Source organism: Perca flavescens, chromosome 8, assembly GCF_004354835.1.
Source record: "Perca flavescens isolate YP-PL-M2 chromosome 8, PFLA_1.0, whole genome shotgun sequence".
Lineage (NCBI taxonomy): Eukaryota > Metazoa > Chordata > Actinopteri > Perciformes > Percidae > Perca > Perca flavescens.
In genome coordinates, this window is record NC_041338.1 from 11358091 (window position 1) to 11374309 (window position 16219).

The window sequence follows — 16219 nt, forward strand, 5'->3', positions numbered from 1 at the left end:
ATTCATGAATTCTATTCACACATAGATGTGCAAAATCTCACCAAAATGTTGCATAACATAATCTTAGAATAACATCTTCCCGTAATATTGACCAGTTCTAAACTAAATATGTAATCATTCAAACAGCATTGAAACAATGACTGACTGACTGAGGGACAGCACCAACTCAATGAACCGGGGAAACCTTGGTTGGCCTAATATCAGGTCTTTGGGGTCCCAGTTACATTTTTTAACACTCCATGTCAGCCATCTAGGTGTACCAAGTCATATCCAGCTACAAGACTACTCATATGAATGAGACTGGCTGTTGTACAGTATGCATGTAGATTCGGTGATTGGAGACATCTGAAGTCAACAGTTAATACAGAGGACAGTCATCATCACTACGCCAGAAAAAAAAAATAGGCACTGTTTTTCGAACACAAAATATTTCAGGCTTCATTTCCATTGACTGTACCTGCTCAAATCTGTTTATACTATTATAATATAAAGTTCAACCGCTTGTGCGGAGGTATTCCAAATGGCTGGAAATCCCAGTTGACATTTTCACATCCTGGATCTTAAAGCTGCAATAATTGATTTTTTAGGGTATTTGGGGTCAGCAGGACAAGTTAAAAAAAACACAACTTTGCCATACAATAAAAGCTATAAGGCTAGCGTATTAGCAAATATTTGTCTCTTAAATATCCGGCAGACGCAGAGCAACATTAGCATTATTTTGAGTCATGTCTCAGATGGCCTTATAAATGTAAATCAAATATTCATTTTCTTTTTAGCTCTATTTTGGTCTCCATCAACCAACTAAATGATCCTTTATGTTCAGTAGTCACCAGCTTTGTTGGTCTGCTGTTCAGTACTGGGCTGAAAGTGTACAATGAAATGAAAGCCTTTTAGCTGAAAATAGCTGCCTGCTGCTTCTTGAAACCAGGTTGATACGAGCGTAGTTTGCATGCTGGAAAAGAAAAACAGAGCTAAAAGAGGCTAAAAAATCTTCATAGAGCTGAGGGAAACTGCATTGTTGTGTAATAATTCACATTGGTTCATCATGAGTGTTCATGAGTGACTCCTTTTACATTGTACATAGTCATTTGATCCAATGTTGTAAAACATGTTGATTGGTGCAGCTTTAAAGTGATGGTTCAGAGTAATTTCACCCTAGGGTCCTTTGCACCATGAACTCAAGTCAAACAACCCCCCCAGAAGCTTTTTTCAACTGGGTCTAACATTGGACGAGTTAGCGTGATCAGCTGAATAGCTTAGTGCAGGCGCTAATGGATCCACGTTTGTATTTCGTAAATGACCCCTCTAATAATGCCGAAATGATACCAAACTTCTACACTAGTACAAATAGGTTATGCACTCATAAAATGATGGATTGGAAAGTTTGTAAGTACACCAGAAGTTTATGTAAATAACACTTGCCTGTTGGCTTCTGCTCTCTCTCTCTCTATCTCTGCTGCTGCTGCTACTGCTACCGGGCAGTAAGAGTGCTTAGGGACGTCTACAAATTACAACACCGAAAAGAAATGCAACAAACATATTTATTAATTTAACTTTTTTTTAAAGTAAGTGCTATAACTAGCAGGAGACAAGTTAGAATTGAGGTAAGTTTGGAGACATTACCTTATTTAATCGTTAAATTAATAAATATTTTTGTTGTATCTCTTTTCGGTGTTGTAATTTGTAGACGTCTCTAAGCACTCTTACTGCCTGTAGCAGTAGCAGCAGCAGCAGATAGAGAGCAGAAGCCAACAGGCAAGTGTTATTTACATAAACTTCTGGTGTACTTACAAACTTTACAATCCATCGTTTTATGAGTGCATAACCTATTTGTACTTGTGTAGAAGTTTGGTATAATTTCAGACATTATTAGTGGGCTCATTTACGAGATACAAACGTGGATCCATTAGCGCCTGCACTAAGCTATTCAGCTGATCACGCTAACTCGTCTAATGTTAGACCCAGCAGAAAAAAGCTTCTGGGGGGATGTTTGACTCGAGGTCATGGTGCAAAGGACCCTAGGGTGAAATTACTCCGAACCATCATTTTAAGTCTGGAGCTAATCTTGGAATGACAACAAAAACAAGGAATTAGTTATCTTTGTTAACATAACCAAGTCAGATTGTGGGTCAGTTTGTGAAGATAAGTCTTTAAAAGCCATGTTTAGTATTTCCTTTTAAAAATATAAGCTGAAAAACTGGAAACAAATCCTCTGCCTTATTAGAAGTAAGTATTTCCATGCTGACTTGACCCCAACTTTGGTCCTAGATTTGAGCAGGCAATGCGAATGAAGTCTGAGGCGAATAATGTGGACAGACATGGACATGACTTTTGCACACATACTAAATTGCACAGCGTCATTTGGGCCTTGTTATTACACAGAGTTAAAGGAAAAATATGTAATCTTTCAACCAGAGAAGCCTGGCATAAAGGGTTTGTAGTTGGAACCACATTTGGAAGAAAATAAACATCAAGCAGCAAATGAAGAAATTAGGCACCCAAACAGCACCTCCAAAGGTCTTCAATAGTAGATTGTCAAGTCTGGGGGTTATACAATACAGAATAATACTTTCTTTTATATATCTTTTTTATATTTTGGAAACATCAGTCTGTCCTCATCTGTGCAAAGAATAAAAAGCAGGTCCATTTGTTTATTGGATGTTCTTTTAAAGCACTGTCTTTTAAACTGTTGGGGGAAATTGTTGCTAATAAGAAGCCCTTCTTTACTGTAGAGTCAAGGATGAAGCTAATTTAAAGACAGAACATTTACCCTCTTATTATAAACATGCAGTTTTGCTTGTTCTTAGATTTTCATATCTTAAGTGTGTTTATGGTAAGCATAGCTGCCTTCCAGGCTGTTGACCTGGTTTGGTTTGGTTTGATTCCAGGCCCTTCAACACCCAGTGGGTACTTGCTTACCCAAGTAAGCACACTGCTCATGATCACTAACATGGCTGACTTATGTATATTGAACTTTAGAATTTCATTTTGTTTAAAAGGATTACTGTTAAGTAAGGGAGATGCTCTTCTCCATTGCACTCCCATGTAATCATTTAGTAAAATTGATATATTAAATACATATCTTACGCAACTTGCTAGGTTTTGCCAATTTTCCTACTACCTAAGTGAATAAAAAATTTAATTTCAAAATATGCAAGACTTCTAGCTAAATTTTTCTTTTATTCAACATATTGGTTACATACCGAAATTAAAGATTGAGAACTTTTTCTGAATGTATTTAGTGTGCTTATCGTTTAACCTTGTGACCATCAATATGAGTACAAACCAGTCGCTACAAGTAAAAATGGGCTATGATGAAGTTTGTCTAATGTATACAAACTAGAACTCAAGCAGATATAGATTTTCATTTAAGTGCATTCATCATGCTGTGACATCAAATATGACAACAAATCAAAGATTTAAGTATTGTTGCAAGGAACCTTTTTTGGATTGAATTTGTTTGTTTTTTTACTTTACTGACAAATCAGTTAGTTTATGAAATGTCAAAAATAATGACAAAGGCTTATCGTCAAGTTCCCAGAGCCTAATGTGATGTCTTTAGATTGTTTAACTTGTCTGACCAAGAATCCCAAAATGCAATTTCCAATTATATGATTTATAAGAGAAAAACAGCATATGCTCTGATTTTAAAAGCTGCAACCAATAAATGTTCAGCGTTTTCATTGTTATCCGTATAGCAGGGCTTTCCATATACAGTTGGTCCAACATTTTTTCCAGACTCAAATATCTTGACAAAAATGATATAGGCTTACATGAAATCTTTTAGACATTCAACAGCTTTGGTGATCCCAATCTAGTTTGGTTTATGGCCAGATACCTGCAAACTATTGACATTTCCATTAGCCTCAGCTGTACTTTGTGTTTCTATTGCTAATTAACAAATGTTAGCTGCTCACATGGGAAACATGATCTGCTAAACACTGTCATTGTGCACATCTTAGCAGGCTGAAATTGGCATTTACAGTAGCTTAAAGTACTACTGTGCTAACATCGCTGATAACTCTTGTTTTTTGATACTTGACTGGTTCAAGTTAAAAAAAATGGATGCTATAAACATTCTGTCCTTAAATTAACTTCATAGTCCTGAAGGCTGTTTATATGATTTTACAGCAAATATCTACGTGTAGTTACATACAAGTAATTTTAAACCATAAAATATATCAATATCAGATATTTGTCTTTGAATTTGGGTTAGTTTATGTTACATTTGTTCCCAGTGTATGGAACATTTCATGTGATCTTATCCATCCATAGAGGTATTAATGTTGGCACATGGCCAAAGGAAAGGGAAAGCTCGCTGTATCACTGGATGCAGGTAAGAAAGGAAATCCACCATGCAGTACTCTGACAAAGATAAATCAGTGGTCCAGTTTGCTGTGTAAGACCAGGCTTACATGCACATAGTGAGTATTCAGTACATAGTGTGGATGCGGGAGAGGTGTTATTCAATGAAGATGTCTTCAGTGGGACAGGAGTAGCCAATGTGCTCCTTGTAATACTGCTGGAATGCCCTCCTGTGGGACATCAAAGAAGAGAATTAGAAAATAAAACGACAATACAGTGTTAAGGAATTATGATTCCTCAAGTTTATTGTTTATCATTTGTACATTTTTCTGTATACATTGTGTTCAAAGCTGTCTCACACTGTTTTATGATCTGTGTTATTGAGATGCAGTCAGAGGGCCATGTAGAGGTTTTGTTTACTGTGACAGGTGCAGGTACATTCCTGGAGCTATAGACCTTTTTCACGGCAGACATGTTGACATGTCATAGTAGGAAAACAATAGTTACGTTATTGTAACTCCAGATTCTATGAGTATAGGCGTAGCCCTCTAAGCCACGCTATGGGTTTATCCCTTCGTGCATGCGCATTCGTGAAGATTTTCTTTCCCGCCCTTGCGTGCCGCACGGGCTTCAGCTACGTCCGCAATTACTGTATAAAAACAGGTCGGACCCGTTGCTCTGCTCCCAACATCAGCTTTTTCTTTAGCTAATGCAATAGGAGCAGGTGGCCCGAATCTTAGAGGGCTACGCCTATACTCATAGAATCTGGAGTTACAATAACGTAACTATTGTTCTATTTCGTATAGGCTTCGCCCTCTAAGCCACGCTATGGCTTAGGGCGAAGCTGATGTAGTCAATGCCACCTGCGACAGATCCCACAGGTGGAACATAGAGTAACTGTTTTCCCTTACTGTCACTTTATCTCTCATGTGCCACCCTGGCAACGACCTGTAGCTGGCTGAAAGCTCAAGCCGAGAATGCAGGCGTGCATGATTGATGAGGGAAATACATGATTGATAATTATGGGACGCCCGAGTTCCTCCCAGACACCCAGAGTAGGGGGGAGGGGAGGGGGCAGAAGAAAGCGGCACATGTCGTGATTGTATAATAGTGACAAAAACATATACATATGTACATAATATATACAATTATACATATGACGGGGCCTCATTCATCGTTGTGAGAAGAGAGGACCGAGTGAGTCAGGGAGGGCTCAGACACATCCCGCAAATAGAAGCGGGTGAAAGGGCATGGAGATGCCCAAGAGGCCGCAGCACAGATTTCGGCCACTGACATGCCTCTGAACAGGGCTGTCGATGTAGACAGAGCCCGTGTAGAATGTGCCCGAATGCCCTGGGGGGGCGCCGCCCCCTCTGCGTTATAGGCCTGGGTGATAGCCTCGCACAGCCAGTGGGACAGGCGTTGTTTAGACAGGGACGCCCCGTGGGAGTGTTCCCTGTAGTGAACAAACAGCTGCTGTGTCCGCCTTATGTCCGCCGTGCGTAAAACATACTGTGATAACGCACGCACCGGGCACAATCTGTGAGAGGCCTCCTCCGCGTCGTAGTTATGAGGCGGGGGGAAAAACCCTGGAGGGAAAAAACCCTCGACCAAAAGGAATTTGTTAGACTTTTTGGTGTGAAGGAAGGGTTGGGCTGTAGAGTGGCTGCGCTCCCGTCCCCTCTGATTGAGAGACAGGATGGCGAGACTGACAGCGCACATAAGTCACTCACTCGCTTGGCTGATGTCAGTGCAAGGAGGAGCGCCGTTTTTAGAGACAGCATCCTGAGAGGGGCTTGTGCCAGGGGCTCGAAAGGGGGCTTCCCCAGAGCTCGGAGTACCAGGGTCAAATGGGGCGTCAGAGAATGCACGGCAGGTTTCTGCCGTTGGACCCCTTTCAAAAAACGTTTAACTAGGGGGTGTGCAAAAACCGTTCTCTCTCCATAGCCTTCGTGGCAAGATGAAATGGCCGCCGCGTAGGCTTTGACCGTGGATGGGGCCAAGTCGTTATCTACCAGTGTTTGGAGATAAGTCAGTACGATGGGCAGGGGGCACGATATGGGGTCTGACTCCCTCTCCGTGCACCAGCGTTGGAAAGCGGACCAACGCGCCGCGTAACACGCTGTTGTAGAGGGAGCTCTCGCGCTCTGAAAGGTGCGCACCACCTTGCAGGTGGCAAGCCTAACCTCTGCAAGCGTTCCCGCTCAGCAGCCAGCCCCACAGTCGCTGGGTTATCACCGGGGGGTGGGCTATCGCGCCGTCCAGTTGTGACAGAGCGTCCTCGTGCCACGGCAATTGCCAGGGGGGAGCCGCCAGCAGCTGGACCAGCGTCGGGAACCAGGATGCGTTCGTGCGCTCCGGTGCCACCAGGATGACCGACAGGCCTTCCTCTTGGATGCGTTCCAGGAGACGAGGGATCAGAGGGACCGGGGGGAAAGCGTATAGGAGGGTTCTGGGCCAGGAATGGTGGGAGAAAGCGTCCGCGCCCAGGGGTGGGTTGTCCCGTGGGCTCACGGAAAACCACAGAGCGCACTGTGTGTTTTCTCGTGAGGCGAACAGGTCCACCTCCGCTTCCCCAAACCTGCTCCACAGCTTTCGAACGATAGTGGGATTCAATTTCCACTCGTTGTGAGAGGGACCCCCCCTCGACATTAGGTCTGCCGCCCGGTTTAGTATCCCGGGGATGTGGACGGCCCTGAGGGACAGCAGATGACTGTGAGACCACAGCAGAAGGCTCCTGGCTATTTCCAATAGCCGGGCCGAGCGTGCGCCGCCCTGGCGATTTATGAACGCCGCAGCTGTGACTTTGTCTGTCTGCACCACAACATGTCTCCCTGCTACCTTCGGGGCGAAGTGTTTCAAGACCTTCAGCACCGTGGACAGCTCCAGGCAGTTTATGTGTGGGAGGGGAGGAGGAGGCCATTCCCCTCCCACCACCTGTGATTCGCACATTCCTCCCCAGCCAGTGAGGGACGCATCGTCACGTATGACGTCACTCTGCCCAGGGGAAACCCAGCTGACAGGGTCTGGGGGTTTCCCCAGTATGACAGGTCTGACTGTAGAGAGGGAGGGATAGTCAGCATTCGGCACTTGTGGCGTATGGGGTCGATGTGCTGACGAAGGAACCACCTCTGGAATTTTCTCATGTTTGATAGTCAACATGTGGAATGAACGGACCATGACGCACCGGTTGAACTGGGACAGGTCGAGGATGGGACGAAACCCGCCTGACTTTTTGGCGTGAGAAAGTATCGGGAGTAAAAACCCTCGTTCTCCTCCCCCGGAGTAACACGGGAAATTGCTCCCTTTGACAGCAGTAAAAGCGAGGCGGGGGGGAGGCAAACCGGAGTGTGTAGCCCCGTGATATCAGTTTTGACATCCACGAGTCCATGTGTGTCAATCTGATCCATGCCGCGCTGTGCTCTGAGAGCGGGCGCGCGCATGTCTGTGTGTTGTTCACAGACATAGCTAGCAGGAAGCGCAGAGCCGTCTCGCCGCTGGGCGAGACGTGGGTAGAACGTGTCGCCCAGCCCATGGTAGGGCCCTGTAGAAGGGGTGGCGGGTCATCGTCGTCCTCATCCCGCTGGCATAGCCAGGGGGAGGAGGAGAACTGAGCAGCGCTAAGTGCAGCGGCATGGCGTCTGCTCCCGCTGTCTGCATAGTGAGAGAGCGGTGCAGCTCCGCGAGCAGCGGTGACCTGGTGTGTGCTTGTGCTTGTGTGGGGAACATCTGTCATATTATCAGCGTAGTGTTCAGTGGGAACAAGGGCTGCTAGGTTGAGGGGAAACTGCTCTTTAGAAAGACTTGAGTGGCCCTTAAAAGGGCTGTTGTGTTTCCGATTCTCAACCGTGGAGGGACAGACGTTCCCAGCGCCCCGTCATTGCCACCGTCGCCGCTGCTTGGTGGGTGGCTCCGGGGGCGGGTTAGACCAGGTGGGGGCCATGAAGCCTGCCGGTCGGGGGCCGGCTGTCGCTGCGGTGGGGCAGGCGGAGGGGCGGAGATCAAAGCCTGGGAGGGCGCAGCCGCAGCAGAGGCAGTGGGGCGTTTCCTCTTGGCGGCGGGTGGAGCGGTGGCGCTGTTGTTGAGGTGCTGCCTTCCAGGAGCCAAGCCGCCGTAGCCGCTCCGCCTCTTCGGCTGCCTAATGGAGGTGGGATGTGGCCATCTGTAGACGGGGTCCGAATAGTCCATCGGGAGCTATGGGACCGTACAGAAGCTCGCGCCTGACCTCCGTGGGTAGCTGTGACATGTGGAGCCAGATATTTTGCAGGGCCACAGTCTGCCACGCCTGGATCCTCGACAACGCCACCGTGGTCGGTGTGCTGAGGGTGAGGATGGCGGTCATAGCCTTGCCGATCTCCGTAGCTAGCTCCGGAGGAAGCGCCTCCGGGTTGGTGGCCATGGCGGAGACGGCGGAGACTAGCAAGGCTATGTTGTTTTGCGCCGCTAAGCCCTTAGCCCACTGGTGAGACCGGTCAGTGACTTGGACGCAAACCTGGTCCTGGGGGGACGGGGGGGTCGGCTTCCGGTGGCCGAAGAAGGTAGCCTTCGGAAGCAGGATCGACACCAGGCTCTGCTCCAGAGGGGGGACCGAAGGAAAGCCTGCCTCTGTGTCGCCATGAACCCGTGTGAACGGGGCATAGCGCGAGACTGGCGCCCTCAGTTTCCCTGGCTGAGAGAGAGCCTCCTCCACAAACTGCCGAAGCTCCGTGAAGCGCGGCCAGAGTGGGGCCCATTTGGACGGCGGCTCCTGAGAGTAGATGTCACCGCTCAGGAGGCCGCGAGAGGGGGCTGGCGGCTCCGCTGGAAGCGCTTTGCCCCTCTGGTCCGCCGCCCTTTTTATGATCTCCGGCAGGTCCATAAAAAGAGCCTTGGTGGTGGAGGGTGGAGCCACCTGCGGCAGAGGGGAAGACCGCTGAGGCGGTGCCCCTGGCTGTTCTGGAGACGGGGAGAGCCATAGCGGAAAGGCATCAATCCCTGTCTCCAGATCCAGTCCTCCCAGTGGGGAGGAAGGAAATCCGGTGAGAGAGTTGTCGTTCGGGGGAGACGAGTCATCGGACTCGTGCCCGTCGAAGACGCCCTCTTCCAGGGGTTCCAGGGTGTCGACGGTGTCGCGTCGGTCCGCCCAGCTGCCGTCCCCCTCTCCGTCGACCTCAAAGGCCAGAAAAGCGTCCGCCCGCCGTTGAAGCTCTTTAGAAGGCAGGCGGGCGCAGAACGGGCAGGAGGCGTCGGAGGTGAGAGCCTTGCCGGCATGAGAGGCGCCGAGGCAGGTCTCGCAGCGGGGGTGGAGGTCCCGCGAGAAGATGTAGCCGGCCTCGCAGGAGGGGCAGAGGCGGACGCCGCTGGAGCTGGTAGTTTTCATTACCTTCTTCATAACTGCTCTTGCTTGAAGAAAAAGTGGGAGCAGAGCAACGGGTCCGCCCTGTTTTTATACAGTAATTGCGGACGTAGCTGAAGCCCGTGCGGCACGCAAGGGGGGGAAAGAAAATCTTCACGACTGCGCATGCGCGAAGGGATAAACCCATAGCGTGGCTTAGAGGGCGAAGCCTATACGAAATAGAAGCACAGGTGTATTCAAAACCATTAATGATGGCTGCTTTCCACTTAGGAGAGGCCCTGGTATTGTGCATTCTGACTCAATGAAATAGCTCACAGGGACACTTGATGGAATTGAGACATCGTTAATGTTATTAATTTCAGCTGTGCTTTTCCTACTATGACAAGTCAAAATGTTTGCTGTGAAAAAGGTCCATAGGCTTGGGACAATGTATAGAAATCTGTCTGTCAACTGAGTAAACATATATGACAGCCTGTCCTTGGTGAAGAAGACAGTAAGTCTGAATGACCATTAAAGGAAAAGCAAAATATATTAAATTGTATGGAGACATGCAAATGCTTGTCATTGGTTATTGATCATGGTTGTTATAAAGGAATATTTCCTCTGGTTTAGAAAAAGATAAATTGTGCTGCTTTCCAATGAGCATAGACTTCTTGTTTTGTGACAAGTATAAAATCACTGTGTCTCTATGTTCTTTGGGAGCTGCCAGGGAAAACTGAACTGATACGACCTTGTGACTTTTCCTCTGTAACTCCCCTGTGATTAATTACAGGGGAGTACCCGCCCTGCCACACCCTGTAACACCCTGCAGTGCCCTGCTACGCCATGAACTACTACAACTATTATTTCTAGTCATAGTTCCATTATCTTTATTGTGACTCTAATTGCCACTGTTCATCACACCCCCAACCAGCACCGTCAGACAACCGCCCACCAAGAGCCTGGGTCTGTCCGAGGTTTCTGCTTAAAAGAGTTTTCCTCACCACTTGAGTTTTCTACTTAAAAGGGAGTTTTGCCTCACCACTGTCGCACTAAATGCTTGCTCTTGGGGGAATTACTGGAATTATTGGGTCTTTGTAAATTATAGAATGTGGTCTAGACCTACTCTATCTGTAAAGTGTCTTGTTATGATTTGATACTAAAAATAAAATTGAATTGAATTGCATTACATAAAACCTTTGCAATATTCACCTTTAACCATCTTTGTGTTTCTCTGTGCTGAGTGTTCGATTATTGAGTATCTCAGGAGTGGTCAGAGAATCTCTAAAACAACCGATAATAATGAAGCATAATAGATGATACCATGCATTTGTTTAGTTGTATTATCATCTACCACTCTCTTGTTTGGATGGAGCCCAATTCTGTGTATCCAAAAGACACCAAAGGATGATATGAGGTGACAGAGCAAGATATCTTGACAACTACTGCCCAGACTGACATTATAGATATTAAAAATAGTTTCTTTTGTCTTTCGTATTAGTAGTAGTAAAAGTATTTATTTTAACCTTTAGTTAAGTAGAAGTAGCAATAGCCAATTGTAAACAGGCCCAAGAGCCAGCAGAAAAATATTATTATTATATATATGTATAGCATTGTAATGCTGCACAGTCAATAATTTGATTGAAATACTCTTTACACTATTGTGTTATTGTGTTTATTTTATAAGCTTCATAGTTAATAAGTTAATAATCACACCTTTTGTATGAGAAATCTTAATAAGCAAAGTAACTAGTGCTGTCAGTTAAATGTGTTATTAACGGCGTTAACGCAAACCCATTTTAACGCCGTCAATTTCGCAAGATTAACGTTCTTTTTGGCCTAGCAAACTTTGTAGTTTTTTTCACATGCTGTTGCAACAACTAGTAACGTTTGAAAAACTACAACACCACACCGGATCTAGCTAGACCGGAAACAAAACAACAGGCACGCCACACACACTTATTTGTGCTTGCGAGCCAGCCAAAGAGTAGTAGGCTAACGTTAATTTTGAGTGGATGGCGAGCGCAAGATGCTGAAATAGATTACAATAAGATTCTGAATGGATAGTTTACTTTTAAAAAGTTGCCAAATCATTCCATTTACAAGACCAAAGTGATCTGTGTGTTTTGTCGTTGTGAACTGAGCTATCATCGCAGCATGTCCAGTCTGAAATACCACTTGATGGCCAAGCACACAGCTGATGCAAATTCTCCGCCCCCTCATCAAAGCCAGGCGACAAAAGCACAAAGCAAGCCAATCCGCTTTTCCATGTTGATAAGAGCATTAAAATGAGTAAAAATAATGGGACAAAAAGAAATCAAGGGACATTTAGAATAGATAAAAATGTGTGATTAATTGCGATTAATTGCGAGTTAACAATGACATTAATGCTATTAATCGCAATTAAATATTTTAATCGTTTGACAGCACTAAAAGTAACTATAGCTATAAAATTAATATATCCTAGTAGAGTAAAGTAATGTGGAGCTAGTACAGTATTTCCATTTTTAAGTGTAATAGAGTTGAAGTATGAAGCAGCAAAAATGGAGCCACTTAAGAGGAGTACTTGAATAATTTGCAAATTACTTTCCACCATTGGTCCTGAGCAGAAATGTATATTCACTTGTAAACAGAACATATGTATAAAATATTCAAGATAATAGAATATAATACAGAACACAATACAAATCAATAGGTCTTACCCTACAGACTCAGCCAGAGGATGTAATGTTGTCTCTGACATCATCACATGACAGGCAAAGCGCTCTTGGTCAGGGTGTTTGGTGATGATACCAAAATACCTGTAGTGCAGTAATTAGCATTACTCAGGATACTTACACTTTAGAGGTTAATTTACAAATATTTGATGAGGCAAATCTGCTGTAATGGAGCATTATGCTTACATTTGTGATCTTTACATCAGTCATTAAAATGTAATGGCACATAACAGACTGTGAGAATAGGTACACTTTAATATAGTTAATAAGTGTGGGAATCGAATAGATTAAATAATCCCTTAATCTGACTCACTTGCTGTGTTTTGGATGACAGCCACAGAATGAGATGTTCTTCAACTGGAAGAAATGGAAACACTGGTCCCCCTGAACAAGACGGACACAAAGAGAGAAATGTAAAGTTTGAATGATTTAAATCCAGAATTTCCACGTGGATTATTTATCCAATCTGGCAGAGTAGACATTAGGGCTGCACGATATGACCTAAAATCCAAATCATGATTAATTGCACATTTTACGTCGATAACGATAAATGTGAAAAAAGAATTGTGATTCGACGACGTACACTGCGTTTTTTAAATTTTTTTGTGTAAAGTTTTAAAAAACGTCTTCTGCATGATAAAAATGTAAATATGCTATACAATCTATTTCTGAACTGCTAACCAGCAAGTTGCTTGTGGGAAGATACGTGACACATTAAACTATATTGATGAGGACCGGCAAGTTAAATCGTCCGTCCGAGAATATACCAGGCAGACACACAGCTGACAACCTGCAGGTGGAGGCGCTGGAGACAGGCTTGGACATAAACGCCGCAGACCACTGTGGACTTGTGTCAGTCCTGCAAGCGGTTTCAGGAAAGTGGCTGCATGTGTCCGACAATGCACAAAATTAGCCCACAGCTGTCCGCGGACACGGGTGCGGAAAGTGCGTCAGAGCCTCCCAGACGGTTGAACTGAGACTCTGTTTCCTTAACGATCCATTAACATTTAATTTCATTGTCGCTGCCAAAAATCACCACTTACTAGCTAATGAATTAGCCTAAGTTAAACGCTAGTGTTTGTGTGTGTGCGTGTCGGCCCGCCCCCGCATTTGGCGACTGCCGAATGTTAATTTTGGACCCTGCACACGTGGTAGAATGTTTTTAAGGATAAAGTAGGCCTACCAACAGAAATAAATTATTGAAATTATCGTCATGGGAAAAATACGTTGATAACAGCTTCAGAATTTCAATGTTGATACTTTTTTGATTAATCGTCCAGCCCTAGTAGACATCACCATCACCTTTTTTTCTTGTAGTTACTGCTAATTGCAACTATAGAGCGCTATACACCTAACTACAGCAAAGTATCTTGTTTCCACCGTCATAATTACCTGCTGCAGGTTTTCTATCAGCTGAATTTGAAAAGGTGTGACACTTACAAAGGACGGAAGGTAGGTGTGTGTATGTGTAGATACAGTAGTGCACGTACCCTATGAGCAGAGTGACACTGGTCTTGGACACTGATCTTCACACCTTTCACACTGACTTCCAGCACACAGGTTGAAGGAGGCTGACCTGCTAACCGCCTGTTACACGCCACCTGTTCACACAAATAATCAGTAAGTCATTAAACATACATGACCAGGTTTAGTCAAAGATATTTTAGGCTGGTCTGTAGTGTTAAGCCAGTCTTGATTTTGAGTTATAAAACTGCAATCCAAATATTTTAGTTTTATAAGCTACATAAAAAAGGAAGAAAAGGGCAAAGAAATAAGAGGATCCTTAGCATGTTAAATAGTTGTAGGCAACCCCCCAGGCAGACAGAAATGGTTTAACCCTACTGCTCAGCAGCAATTTGGGAACTTATGACACTCACCCATTCAAACTGGACAAGTGGCCAAAGGGCTCAGCATCATGCAAAACATTTTGGCAATGTGTTGTCAACGCGTTGTTAGCGTGTTGTCAACGGTGTTGACAACAAGTTAACAACATGTTAACAAAACGTAGACAACACGTTGTTTACGTGTGGTCTACATGTTGTTACATGTTGACAACACATTGTCTACATGTTGTTAACGTGTTAGTAATCCTGTATATTTGAACTGGATGGCTTTCCAAACCCCTTAAAGACATTCAACTTGTTCACATCAAAAGTGCCAGAAATAGTTGTGAGCTTCGCACAGCTGGCCAATCACAACGTGAAGTGGTTGTGAAGGATAGTTTGTCAGTTAGGTAAGGAGGGAAAGTTTTTTGAGACCGCAGTAACCTAAAATATATGGATAATAATTAATATGAATTAAAGAAAAAATACATCACTGAGGATAGTGCCACTTGTTTCTTTTGCACAAACAAACTATTCCAAGCCTACCTAGTGAGGACCAACCATGATTTTAATATTGATTTTAGACTGAAGGAGGCCAGATAGCCGAGTAAACTTCTGATAGCGCTTCATCTTGTCATGTCAGTTTGTTAGTTTTCTGTCACCCTGTTGGATCGACTTTGCGATTTACCCATTCATTTTCAAAATTACTTTTTTTACCAAGTAACACTTACTTGGAAAAGGGTTCAACTTTGTGGAGAAAAGTTAGATAGAAAAATAAGTGCACTCAGGAGCCACCTTTCAGTCCAGTCCTGTCTCATTTTCTACTGCTACAATGTGACAAGTGGTTCATGCCAGTCACCAAGATAACGTGTATGGTAACATTATAATGTTATTAAAGAATTTAAGCCTGTGATTGTTTTGTTTATTGGGCTACAACCAATAAAGACAACAGTTTTCATGATCCCAGGCTACTTCAAGACGCCATCAAAAACTCCTTTTAGACCCCATTCTTAAGTTAGATTTTTTTTTTCGAGGACTCACTCATATTGCCTGTTGACTGCTGCATTCATTTCTTCGTCTTGACCACTTGGAAGCAGAAGGATTTCAAAAGAAGCTGACAGACAAACTGCCTTGATGTATTATCACCTTATAAAGTTGTTATGGCTAACATGTTAGCAAACAGTTCCTTTTATACAGTACATTTAGCTGAGACAGAGCAACCTTAACATATTGGAGTTGTGTTTGTGTTCAATATTCACTCTCCATTTAGCTGTCAAATGTGAAATGTTTTTTCTCTTTAGCTGATAAATGCTTTACAATGTTCACCTTTCACTATTACATTAGCTAAAAGAGGTTAGAAATGTTGGTACTAATTCTCTGTTGGTTTGTTTGTGGGTTTCTGTGAGTGACCCATTTCATTTATTTGATAGGCCAACCTTATCAGTAATTTGTTTTGTTGGGATCCCCAACAGTTTTTATTTATCTTCTGTTTCATTAATAATAATTTTAAAAGGATAAAAGATATCAGTATAAACTAAGACATATTACAATATAAAAGGACAGGTTCAAAAGCATCAATACTTTCCTGCAATTAGCTTGTATTTGGTTACACCCTGCCACTATAACTTGATAATCAGCTTTCATGGTATGGTTCTGTTGTACAGTGTCTGTTTGCACCTTCTGCATCGCAGCACAAAGCATGTCGTTGCCCTTGTGGATCGGGACCTGTACTGAACCCAGGAACCGCCCCTGGAACTGCTCTATCCAGCCATCTTTCTGGACTACGAGAAGAAAGGAGAACAAAAAAAACATCTTACATTTTAAATGTCGCTGATGATGGGGGTATTCGGTTTTTACATTCCATTGTTTTGCAATATACCTTGGTTATATTCTTTGGCCACTCCGACAGCATAGAAGGCAGGGAAGATGCCGGTCGCTCCAGTCCTCATGTTGTAACCCTGACACCACAGGTCCTCCGACTGGTTCAGCATTAACACTGGGTCATCTGCCTCTAGGTAAAGCTCATCTGCATGACGAGGGACAAACCTAAAAACGGGCAT

At 44.2% G+C, this 16219-nt stretch overlaps 1 protein-coding gene across 1 annotated transcript in view; it reads right to left on the reverse strand.

Annotated features, from left to right (window-relative positions):
- Positions 1-3249: 3249 nt before the first annotated feature.
- mapk8ip1a (mitogen-activated protein kinase 8 interacting protein 1a) overlaps positions 3250-16219 on the reverse strand; it is a 54786-nt gene continuing 41816 nt past the window's right edge. Inside the window, exons 10-15 of the mRNA XM_028584483.1 lie at positions 16041-16205; positions 15837-15954; positions 13827-13937; positions 12650-12720; positions 12322-12420; positions 3250-4535 (exon numbers count right to left, since the gene is read on the reverse strand). Of these exons, the coding sequence (XP_028440284.1) occupies positions 4463-4535; positions 12322-12420; positions 12650-12720; positions 13827-13937; positions 15837-15954; positions 16041-16205 (637 nt within the window). The 3' untranslated portion in view covers positions 3250-4462. The remainder of the gene's footprint in view (positions 4536-12321; positions 12421-12649; positions 12721-13826; positions 13938-15836; positions 15955-16040; positions 16206-16219) is intronic.